The following is a 12,568-nucleotide window of genomic DNA, read 5'->3' as shown; positions in this document are numbered from 1 at the left end:
CTCATTTATATAGTAGAGCTTGAATGGAATGTGTAAATGGTCTACAATGAAATTACCATTACTCCAAGATATTAAATGCCTTGGTGAAGAAAAGCTGAAATGGTAAAAAGTACTTGCTTGTGGGACCCGTTCTGGCAGCAGGCAGGACTGCATGGACAGCACTGAGATTTGTATGACAGCCTTGTCTCTCAGTTACCTTTTAAGGCTTAGAAAGACCCTTATTAAGTGATTAAACCAAGCCCATGGATGTCTTAATATTATTCCTATAATAGATGCAAATATTCTGTAGCCTGCATTAATGCAGAGGAGAAAGAGGTAGGAGAAGAAAGGAGATCACATTAGAGAAATTGCCAGAGAATTGTGAAACATGTACAGAACAAGTAAGGGAGATAGGCTGATCAAGTTTACATACAAATTGCAGGAGCTATTGCACAAACAATGCATAGCTTACCCACTGTGCTCCAAAATCTCAGTCCAGGCTCACTTTCTTCTGATAGAATGGAAATGGAATTTTTAAGCCTGCATGACAGTAAAAGTATTTCTATTTTCTAAAAATCTTTTCCTTTGATCCTTTGTTATACAAGTTTGGAACATTCTTCATTTTTTATACCCCTTTAAAAACTTCTCCCTCCTTCTTTTGAAATGTCTCATTTTGAAAGTTCCATGATTTTCAGAATATTTTTAGTATACTATGTATATGTTTGTGTGTTAATATTGAGATCTTGGTAGGAAAGATGGACCCTCTTGCCCTGGCTCTAGTTTTCCTTACCACTTTCAAGATTATGAAGCTCAGAAAGATGTGCTGCTAAAACAGCATCTGATGGTTTTCCTACCTGGCCAACATCAGGTCAAATCCTGCTACTCAAAATCAACCTGGCTGGAACTTTTAACCATCAGAGGTTCATTCAGTGGGCTTCTCATGGAGATGATTTTTATGGTGGTCCTGGGATCCCAGCCTGTGTATGGAAAATACAGAACTCATACAAAATTCAGGAATGTGTTCCCAAATGTTCCAGTACACAAGGAATTAAATAATGCATTTATTTTTTGTAAATAGCTTCATACTCATATACACATATCAATAATAAAAGCAATAAAAATGATAATTATGGATTACTGTGGTTTTCTATATTATTAGTAGCTTGAGCAACATGAGAAACTAAGCATATTGGTAGTTTCAATTTTAGTGATGTCTTTACAGTTAAAGTCTGATCAATATCTGAAGATAAATATCAAAACACACCAAGAGTAAAAGTAATCTTGCTGAAAGCTGTGTGCTGGACCTGTATAACCTTTTGTTCTGCATCTGTTTCTGATATTGATAACTCTTTATGTATGAAGTCTGAGTATATATTTTTTGATGACTTCAAAAACAACAACAACAAAAAATCTAAGACAATCCAATATTTCCAGAGAAACTATGTGTGTGGGAATTATAGATAGTAAAGAAGCACACAATAAGTTGTGTGTATGTAAAATTAAGGATTTTAACTTCTGTTTTTGCTATAACATTACTCATATTTAAATACCTTGATATTTTTTTAAGTCATTTAGCCCTTTGCCATTCCTTTTTCACTACAGATTTGTTAAAACTATTGTTATAGTTCACATTATTTTTCATTTTTTCCCTCTAATTCATTTTTTTAGTATATGTCAATAAAACTAGAAACTGAAGTCATAAATCTGAATTTTAGGGCACCAAATTTCATACTTGCAAATGGCTAATTTCAGCTGCCAAGCAACTTTTCAGGAGCATTATAGCAAGGAAGAAATTAAAGAAATTGGTCTGAAATAAAAATCAGCCACAAAATAAATAAGGTTCAAGTAATAGTAAATAAATAAGTTTCAAGTAATAGTGTATTTGGCAGGAGATTTATTGATTAAAGATAAGAGCTACATCTACACAAAACATTCAAGGTCTGCAGCTCTACTGGCCATCTTGCTATTGTGTCGATTAAGTATTTTAGCCCCCAAAACTGAGGCATCATCCAGAACTTAACCTGAGCTAGTGACTATTCCTCAAAAGACTAGCCTCTTCTGGGGAATAAGGGAATTTTATAGGATAAACCTACACAAGACTATGCCAGTTGGCTTCAGGATAAAAAAACTATCATAGCACTATTTAGCTTATAGGCATAAAATAAGTCACAGAGTTACAGTGGTCTTTGGACATCATTTGCTTCTCTTCTGGTGTCACAAACCTTCCCTAGACTTGGGAGGAGAAAGTTGATTGACTAAAAATCAATCAAATGTATCTGAAACCTCTGCATATATCTTGATGTTTTTCATCTACTGCTTCCTATGTGTCTCTTGTTGATGTAATCTTCTTTATATTTATTTGTCCAAAGCAATCATTCATTACTTTTTCATAATCTGCTAATTTAAATTTCTTATCTATTTTCCTTTTTTTTCTTTTTCCTTTTCCTGTATTAATTTCACAATATATTTTATAATTTTATTGGAGGATACTAGCGGATCATTGAAGCATATACAAACACTTAAAAGACAGGCTAACATATTGGAAAATTGAAGCTATCACAGTGCAAAACCCACAATGTGCTCCACATACCTGTCATTCCTTAGATATTTTTTTAAATTTTAGGGACTGAAATGTCAGTTGACTTTTGTTCACCAAGTTCTCAAGAATATTCTCCATTCCTTACATTTACACGCTTTTCTTACTTTTAGAAGGAAAAGTACCCAGCTTCAACAAGAACCCATCATTCAGAATTCCTGTCAGGATATCACTAATAGCTTTATAATGCTGGAATTTCAATTAAAATATGCAGCACTTACATTAATTCCAGTAGTTCCTTTCCTATATGTAGAAATCTATGGGGTTTTGAGTAAAAATGCTAGATATGCCAATTGGATATATCTCGTTCAAGAAATAACTGAAGATTCAGAACAGAATGGCTTTGATATTTAATACACAGAAAAGATGGAATTACAGGTTTGCCAAGGAAAACAATTAACACACTGCTGGATATCTTTGAAGTAATATTTCAGAAGAAATATAACTGCTAATACTGTCTGTGACTTTCCCCCCACACGTTTTAGCTTTTTGAGCATTTTGATTTTACAGGCTCTGGGGCCTGGAATAGGGATCCAGATGTCTTTCCTAGACACAGTGATTGTTATTCCATTATCTTCAGCAGAGATAGTTTTAATTTACATTAGGACTGGAAGTGACTGGCTAGAAGAAGAACAAAGTAAAATGAAATAACAGAGCATGAACAAAATTTGGTGGAAAAAAGTCAATGCTGTAAATATTTTAATTTCAGATTTATGTTTGAATGTAAACTTGTGATATCCCTTTTAAGGTGTTGAATAATTTTTAATTATTGCTCTCCAGGTTTATTTTTTTCACTAATTTTAAAGAAGTTATTTAGTAAGAAGTTGCCAAGCAACTGTCTCTGACCTTAGAATCATAAATCAGCTCTTATTAGTCATAGCATTCAGTCTATTTACAGTAATTCTATAGCAAGAATTTGGCTTTTGTCCTGTAACATATAAAAGTTTAGTAAAACCTATATAATTTTTTTTCAATATATAATACAATAGACAAAGATTAGACTGTACCAGACTATTGGGAGCCTTGTAGACGACCTTGGATTCAAGGAGTAAGGGAATTTAAATAGGCCAGGTATAATCTATTGAATCATGTCCATTCGAGCTTGAAAATTCCCTGTGACTTATATAACCTGCATTGATAATATCTTTGGAAAGGTAAACTGTGTGCTGATGAAGGGTGTGGGATGTAGTGATTCTGACAGGTTGACAACTGCACATTTCACAGTGTTGTGCCGTGTCCAGCCTGGCCCTCAGGCTCCCTTGTGCTGCACAAATCCTTGGCCTCAGAACAAGATCAGGAAGCTCAGTTGAACAGTGGGGCCCAAAACCATCACCCACTTGGAAGCTGCATTATGCTGCCTCTGTGGCCTTGTCTGTGTGACAGTGCAGCAGGAAGTTCTTATGTATAACTTTGTCAGTAAAAATTATTGATAAACTTGTTTTATTGTAAGAAAATCATGTAATAGATAAATAACCAGGAAGGAGGAACTTTGCTCCCCATGCAGGTCTACCATGGGAAGGTCTGTCCAGGGCCTATCTGATGATGCATGAAAGCAGAGTTCTTTTCATCTGAAGGGATGTAAAATTTACTTGTTATCTGTCTTACTCTTTGCTCTAGCTTTTTACGACAAATATTTAATTTGGCCATTTGTTGGGTTTTTCTTATTCAGATCCAGAAAGAAGTCTGTACCTCCCATTCTTGTTCAAAACAACCTCCAAATAAATTAAATCATGTATGAAAAAAAAAGTTTGACCTATAGGAAGTGATCTAAACACAATATTGTAAAAATATTACTGTTACTGCTTTCTTGATAACAAGGAAAGAGAGAAATAAAGTATTAATCAACTTCATGGCAATGTTTTGGTTTTTTTTATTTTCACTCAGGTACTCCTATACAGGGATAAATATGTCTGTGAAATTTTCCTATTCAAATATTTTCATTATGTGAGTTTTTCCCCACCTGCACTAATTTTTCTAGCGCTTCTCCTAAAATTATTTTTTCTATATATCTTTGTCTTAATTTTCCAGACAGTAATAAAAATATATGTATTAAATAAAGCAATAGCTCATTACAACAGAGCAGTACACTTCAAGTAGAAATTGAAGTGACAGGTGGTGAAAAAAAATACAATGCTAAATATGTTTTCTTGAATTGGCCAAAAAATTTAGGAAAAAGCAGCTTCCTCTTCAAAATCATAAAAATATTTCCTAATTCCTTTATGTAATTACACTGTAGAAACTGTAAGAGCAAAACAGTTACATGACAAGATCAAATAGCTCTGAGAATCATGGGAAATCAGTTTACATCCTGAGAAAGGGCAGTTTTGTCTCAAACTTACTAAATATTTTCTCAGTTTGACAGTCAGCCAAGCTGGAGACAACTTGCCTCTGTAGGACTCAAACATATAGGAAGATTCACAGTTTGAAAGCCCTGTCTCCAGTGAGATAAATTACTAACATTCAAAAAAAACCTTCAAGCCTTGAAAATCAGATAAGAACTCAGCTGGCAAGGTTCAGGCCTGAGCACTTCAATAGTGGAAACAAACTGGGATAGTGATAGTCTTGCCAATGACATAGAATATCAGATAAGAAAATAGAAATCAAGTAAATCCTGACATCATGCTCCCTTAAAGATATTTGTGACATTATTGGATATTTGTCTAGAAGAAGAAAGCTCTGAATATAATGACAGAATATATTTAACAAAATAATATATATTTTTAAAAAAAGCTGTCCTAGCGTATACCTAATGATACAGGGAACATAGCACAGTAAAAGTATGTTGTCATTTTTTTTCCGGTGAAATGCTGACAGACTTGTCTATAGCGTTTCCAGAATAAAAAAAATTAGTCTGATCTACATGGCTGCATTAGTAAGGCTTAGACCTGGAACTCAGTTCTTTCTGACCTTCAGGGTTTTTCATTTACCACAGTATTTACTGCATGATATAGAAATATGGGAGTCCTTGAATAAATGGGAGACAAAGGAGCCCCTGTGGGCATTTCTGAGCTCTGAAATGTTGGCAGTGTGGAATGAATTTGTTTGACTTGTCAAGGCTTGCCTTTGTGTTATTGAATCTCCTATCTTGTTACCAAGCTTTAAATAACTAAGAAATACAGCATGTCAATGTATGAATCCAATAAAATAATTTTTCTCTGTTTTTTTATTCAAACATACTGAGTTATGGCTTTTTAAACAAGAATGTTCTTTATACAATGGGTAGAGACAGAAAAACAAGTTTTCCCTGTGTAAAACATTATGCATTTATTGACAAAATTTTATCACTACAGGCTCAATATTTTACCTGTCAAAAGCACTCACAGAGAAAGAAAGAAAACTGGTTACAGGCTAGAAGTTGGTAAGTACTCTCTTTGCTGTGTCTCAAGACAAACATTCTATCATTGTAAAATTCAATGGATTCAATTTATGGATCGCCACACTTTTTCAATAAATTGCAGTTCTTGAATGTAGCTATAAAATTTCAAAATAGATGAAGGACATGTTGTTCCAAATGAAGCGCATGTAAGCACAGAGTTGAACTTGCCTGAGGAAAGAGTTCTTAAATATTACCCTAGTCTTGATTTTCATGAGTTCAAAATCATGAATATACTGTTGGTTTTGCATGACTTCGCAAAATAGAGGACCATTAATACCAGTGTGACCAGTGGCCTTTGGGTGCTTGCTGCTCAGAGACACTGCACTGCCATTGCTGTGACTGCAGCTACTCAATCACTGCTGCACCAGCAGGAAAGGGATGAAGATAAGATATCTAAGGCTAGTCTATATACTAGAAATAGGACCCAAAATTTTCAGCTGAATTGAATGTTATCTGTTTTGTTTCTATTCAACTGACGCTTCTTGCCAGGCTCTAACAAGCCCAAGTAAAGGAATCCTTGAACATGCACAGTCCAAATCCCAGCTCCAGTGCCACTGTGATCCACAGTGTGATCCACAGTGGGATCCACAGTGTGATCCACAGTGGGATCCACAGTGGGATCCACAGTGGGATCCACAGTGGGAGCACTCTAGCAAGGTGCACAGTGGGTGCACAGGGGCTTTTGCAAACCAACCTCTCTTATGTAATGTCACTGTTACAGGTGATGCAGCAATTTGGCCCTAGCAAAAATAGACCTGATAAACCAGAAACCAGAGCAACTGGAAAAGACTTTTACATTTTCTCCCTGGACCATCAGCAAACCACTGATGGTCTTCTATTTTGCGAAGTACAGATGCAATTGAAGAGAAAGTGGGAAATCAGTCCTTGGTAGTGGTTACAAAAATAGTAACTATTTACACATTTAATGTTTAAGCTGTCATCTTCAGGACCCAAATTGTTTTATGGATGCTGATAAATTAAGTTTCAATATACCCTTATGAGATATTTTATTCCCATTTTGCTCTGATCATTAATGTGTGAATAAATGCACAGGGACATGAGGTGATGTGGCACTAAGGTCACTGAAGTTTTATGGGATATAGTATAAAAATTAGGCCTCATGGTTCCAGTTGTCCACACCACAGCCATTAGATACTTCAGTTTCCAAGGGCATCAATTAATATAATAATATTAATAAACTCAGGAAGATAGCACAGCCGTGAAGCTCTGAAGATACCACAAAATAACCTTTGAGCTATATTTAAGTAGGTTTTGAGGTTTTTTCCCCTCAAAAGACTTTCAGATTTCTTTTATTTACACAGGTCTTTGATATAAACAGAAGTTATGCTGGTTGTGCAAATGCCTGTGGTTACATGCAGAATATTAATTTTAATTAAAACAATGGCAATGCAAATAAATAACTATTGTAGCTAGTTGAGAGGTGACATTTCTTTGTTTACATAATAATTACTGCTTAGAACAATATATCTGTTTAGCACACTATTGTTTAATCAAAGCTGGAAATTAATTCATTACTTTTTTATGAATGGCTAAAGGTAAAAAGGAATTTATACATATTCATAATTTACATCAAATCTCAAAATCCTGAAAAGTAGAGAACGAGACATTGTTTTAGAAATCTTCAGTTTGTACATCTCAGGTTTTTCTGTAAGTATATATCATTATTTGTAAAACTATAAATGTATTATTTTTCAAAACACAGATATCTAAAAAATTCATGTTGCATCTATATTTTTCAGCTTTTTGAAGGTCACATTTTCTCCTGTTTAAAGTCAGTATTTTCTATAAACTAATTGACAAATTCAAAATTATAAAGCTTTTCTTACAGTAATTTTGGTGAGTAGTACATAAAAATCCAGTTTAAAGAGTTTTTTCAACTAATGGAGAATATGGGTTACTCTTTGAGTTTCAGAACTACTTAAACCATGCCATTCCTTGTATGAATATGTTCATTGGTAAATTGTGATATAGAGGTCTTCTGGCTACAGAGATAAGGAATGGGTAAATAGAGAACTTATTTTAAGATTAAGTCATATTCTTAATATTTGAATTTCACAGGTTCCAGAGATTAATATTTGTTTAAAGTTTTAGTTTATTGAAAAATTTCTTTAGAGAAGCAAACCATGGAACTTTCTGTACAGCCTATAACAAACTCTGTGTATTTAAGAATGTATTTATTATCACTGAAAACCAGAGCTCAGATGTCTTGTTCCAGCATAGCTGTTTTGTGAACTTGATGGCAGGCCTAAAAGATGACAATTCCAGACTTAGACACTGCCTGTCCTAGGACACCTGTCAAACTTGAAAATTAAAATATAGCTTTATTGAAGCAGGAAGTGTGCTTTATTTTGAAGGTCATGTAAATTTAATGTTTACAAACATAAAAGGTATACAACAATAATTGAACATGTAGGAGATTAATGAAAGGATTATTTGCTTTCCTGCCTGATTCCATTTGTGAATACACATACTTGGTATCTTCGTACTCCCACCTAGGCCTGTATTTCATCACTTTCTATGCTACAGCCAAAGTCAGCAATTACAATAACCTGCTACTACAAAAATTTCCATGTGTAAAGGAAACTTTCAAATTTCTAGGAGCAAAGTGGTACAGAAATGTGATCTATATGCATAAAATTTGCTTGGTATATGAAAATAAACCAAGATTCCTTTTTTAAAAAGGTATTGCACATTTATTCTAGTGGTATCTCCACTTGGAAATCTTGCTAATTACAATTTAATGTTGAAAACACTTATTTTTTTTATCCTTGTAGAAGGTTATTGATTAGTTATTATATGTCAGCCAAACTAGAGCTACCAAACCAAAGGCTTGGGTTTCCTGGATCCTGCCTTTCAGATTAATTGTTTCATGACTTTCTCATCACTTCATTAAGTCATCCTGCAGCTGACTTGGGGAAGACTACTACTCTACTACTTCTACTACTAATGCAACTACTTCAGGAAGACTTCAATAAAAATAGTTGGAAGAATATTCCTATGCCTATTAGGATCATGAATGTCAAGTGATCACAAGTATGATTACATTAAATATAGATTAAAAATATCCTGTGATCATTTTACTTAGTGTTGTTGGGGTTTTTTTTTCCGTTTTTTTTCTGAGTTCCTTAAAATGGCTTTTCAGTTGAATTGAACATAGAGCTCATCTCTCTTGTCTGTGAAATTTTTTGCCCTGGTGATGTTTCTTCTCTTGCTCTATGGTTACATCAGATATACAATCAAGATTGTAGGTTTTACTGAATTGAGAACATCAGCAGTTTGTCTAAACGTTAAAGTTGCATCTCTACAGAGATGGTTCTATCAATTACGAAGTCTAGTTCTGCAAAGACAGAAAATAATGGCTTGAAAGAAAATGAGTATAGATAAGGTTATGGTGGCCATCTACTTTCCTAAGGACTTTTGGAAGAGTTGATGGGTACATTTCCTTTTTTAATCTTCCCTATATTATGCACATTGTACACTTTTTTCTGTTTACCAAAGTGGTACCCTGAGGGAACAGCCATGAAGAGTAAGAAATCAAGATATTAAAGAGAAACAGCTTAGGCAATGTTTTCACCTGCATATCTATTAGAGTAGATATATTGCTATTCAATTTCTCAGTACTCAGCAACAGTCCCTGTGAAGTCATAAATGTAATTTTCCCTGTAAGACCAATACAGATTCCTCAGATAATTGAGTAGCAATATGCAATGTAATCCAGGTTATTAAAAAAAATGTCAGGAATTGACAGCTTTCCTAACCTTTTAGCTTTATTTTTATTAGCAACCAAATAGAAATTTTGAAAATTTGAGACTTACACTAGGAAAATGCAACTATCTTTCCAAAGGCCAAAAGTAGGATTTAAGAGGAAATGAAACATCCTTATATACCTCCAGAATCTGAGGAAGCTGTCACTTCTCTTGGTAGACAAGCTGACCTCTTGCAGATCATCTACTAGAAGAATTCAAAGCCTAAGCTCGCAATGCATAAGAAAAAGAGTAAAATGCTAATCTGTAATAGACTTCAGAAACAGTACTCTGTATTTAACTGCCCTTTGTATTGCAGTGCCTATAAAAATCCAAGAGAGTTAATGGCTGACTCATATCTCTAAGTCCGATTTTGAATCTTTTAAAGGTATCACAGGCACAGGACTGTCTGACCCACATTTCTAGGACCATTTCAGAACACATATCTGAAATACCTGTGTCTATATGTTTGTATCTATATGTTTGTGAGAGGCAGAACAGATGGGGGAGCCCTGGCTGTGGAAAAGTGTGTGTAATTGGATGTAAGCTAAAGCCTAGAAAACAGGAGAGGCAAAATACACCAGCATCATAGATAATTTAAGGAGCAAGCCACTACTGTATGTATGGATTATTGATGTACACTCAATATAACTGCATTAATAAAATTGCAGATATAGTAGACCACTAGCAAGACACAAATAATAGAAGGTAATCTTTTGGTTAACTTTTCAAAATATGACATATGTTAATTAATTAATCTAGGGAAATACATATTTCTCTTTACAGTTGAAAGTTCAACAATATCACTCAATCTCCTGTCTGTTAAAGTATCAGTTGGTCATGCTAAGGCCCCTTCTACTGGTTCAGTTAATGCTTGTGAGCTTGTATTTAGGACAACATTAGGATAAAACTTCAGGCAGTAGAGACACTTGCACTTCTTTGTATTGCCACGTAACTATTCTGTCTGGTGTAAGATATTTTTTTACCAGGTAAATATGAGCAACTGACAACACCATTTAATCCCTCTATGAATGCATGACTTGTAACTTTCTCTACACAGCAAAAACAAGAAAGGAAGAATGACAGTTGTCTGTGTGTCGGAGTTTGTACTCTGAAATGCAAACTGACTCACACTCTACAGAACTATTCCGTATTCTCCGCTGTGTAGAACCACTAAAGTCAAAAGAAAATGCATGCGCATGTGTGTATGTGTCCTGCTTCTGGGCTGTGTAACTGTTTTAAAAATAAATCTTTTGCAATTTTGTGAAGATTCTCAGAAACCATGAAAATGTTTGTATTTATGAAGAACTGCTCCAAGGCTGCTAGGAATATTATTATGAGTCCAAACTTTATTCTCCATGCTCATTATCATTTGAAATAAAGATACTTGTTAAATTTTCATAAATTCCATCTTCTGCCGGTTGTTTTCCTGATTCTGGCTTTTTTATCCCATCAGCTTTGAAGGCTGCATTTGATTTCTTCTTCAGAAGATGGAGATTTTTCAAGCATTTTCACAGTGTATTCCCTGATCAGAGAGTAGCTCTAGCTGAAATGTATGGCTTTATTTATCCCATCAGGTTCTTATTTTATCTGCCTGAAAAACTGACAGAGCCACTTAACAGAGACTGAAGCTGCCACAATATCAAATGTGAAGAATGAACAAAAGTTGCATCTTTAGATTTGTTTGTCAATGAAAAAAAATACAGAGGTGATCCAAACACAGCAATCACTATGGCATTAGATAACAATTAGGTAACAAGAAGAATGAACTATTAAAAGTGCATATCAGCTTTATGTACAGACAAAGATATACTGATAGACCCAAAAATAATGTAGACACAATTCAAAATCTGCCACTCAGTAAAAATCTCAAATATGTGCATGGTACAATGGTGAGTTCCAGAAAACATCATTAATTTTAGTAAGTTTGAACTAATTTAGCACACCTTAATATATATAACATGCCTTTCTAATCATCTTAATATTTAACAGAGATTATTCACAAAGGTCTGGTTTGTACTTCATGGACACATGGGTGATAAGAACAAAGTACCTCATAAAACAGAACTGTTTACCTGTTTATGTGAAGAGGAACTGACCACAGGCTTTGTTTTGGACCTATGTAGTCATGCAAGTCAGTACATCTGACTGCATGGCAGTTTAACAGCAAATGAATAAAAAAACTAGATTTTTCTTGGACTCTTTGACCTTTCTCTTATTTTGGCAGTTAACTCAACCAGTACAAACAGATGTGTAAGTCTTTGGCAAAACAACATCTTTTTCCCTACTGACAGCCAGAAAAACACTCCTGTTTAGTCATTGAGCTGCATTCATCATATAAACTGCCTTGGATCAGTTGGGCAGAGCAGTGTGCTTGTAACACCAAGGCTGTGAGCTCAATCCCTGTATGGGCCTTACAGCTCAGAGCTGGGCTTGACAATCCTCGGAGGCCCCTTCCAGCTCAGAATATTCTGTGATTGGTTTTGGGTTTATTTTTGTGCTCTGATAATATATGTGATATATATCTCTGACAACAATGTTACATAACTGTGATATTTCCACCCCTTTTGATAATTTTATTTTATTCAGATTAGAAAGGATGGCTAATGGAATTACATGGCCCTACTGTGGCCTATTCTGCCATAAAAACAGAGGTCACGAGGAGGTGGAGATTAAACCACTTCAAAGACATTTCCGTGCTGCCCTACTAGTGAACCTCATCTCTGCTTTTTATGTTAGAAAAAAAGATAGAAACTGCAACTTAACCAGAAAAATAGTAGCTACTGAACATTAGTTTTCAGTCTCTGTAAACAGCACAGTACTATTATAAAAATACTGCTTGTATTTAATTGC

At 34.6% G+C, this 12,568-nt stretch overlaps 1 protein-coding gene across 1 annotated transcript in view; it reads left to right on the top strand.

The window, feature by feature from the left end:
• LOC143694149 (uncharacterized) overlaps nt 1–11,144 on the top strand; it is a 125,755-nt gene extending 114,611 nt beyond the window's left edge. Inside the window, exons 9-10 of the mRNA XM_077178939.1 lie at nt 5,866–5,933; nt 7,274–11,144. Of these exons, the coding sequence (XP_077035054.1) occupies nt 5,866–5,933; nt 7,274–7,281 (76 nt within the window). The 3' untranslated portion in view covers nt 7,282–11,144. The remainder of the gene's footprint in view (nt 1–5,865; nt 5,934–7,273) is intronic.
• Nucleotides 11,145–12,568: the final 1,424 nt, after the last annotated feature.

The sequence above is a fragment of the Agelaius phoeniceus genome, chromosome 5, assembly GCF_051311805.1.
Source record: "Agelaius phoeniceus isolate bAgePho1 chromosome 5, bAgePho1.hap1, whole genome shotgun sequence".
In the NCBI taxonomy this organism is placed as follows: domain Eukaryota; kingdom Metazoa; phylum Chordata; class Aves; order Passeriformes; family Icteridae; genus Agelaius; species Agelaius phoeniceus.
This window is presented reverse-complemented; position numbering and strand designations above follow the sequence as displayed.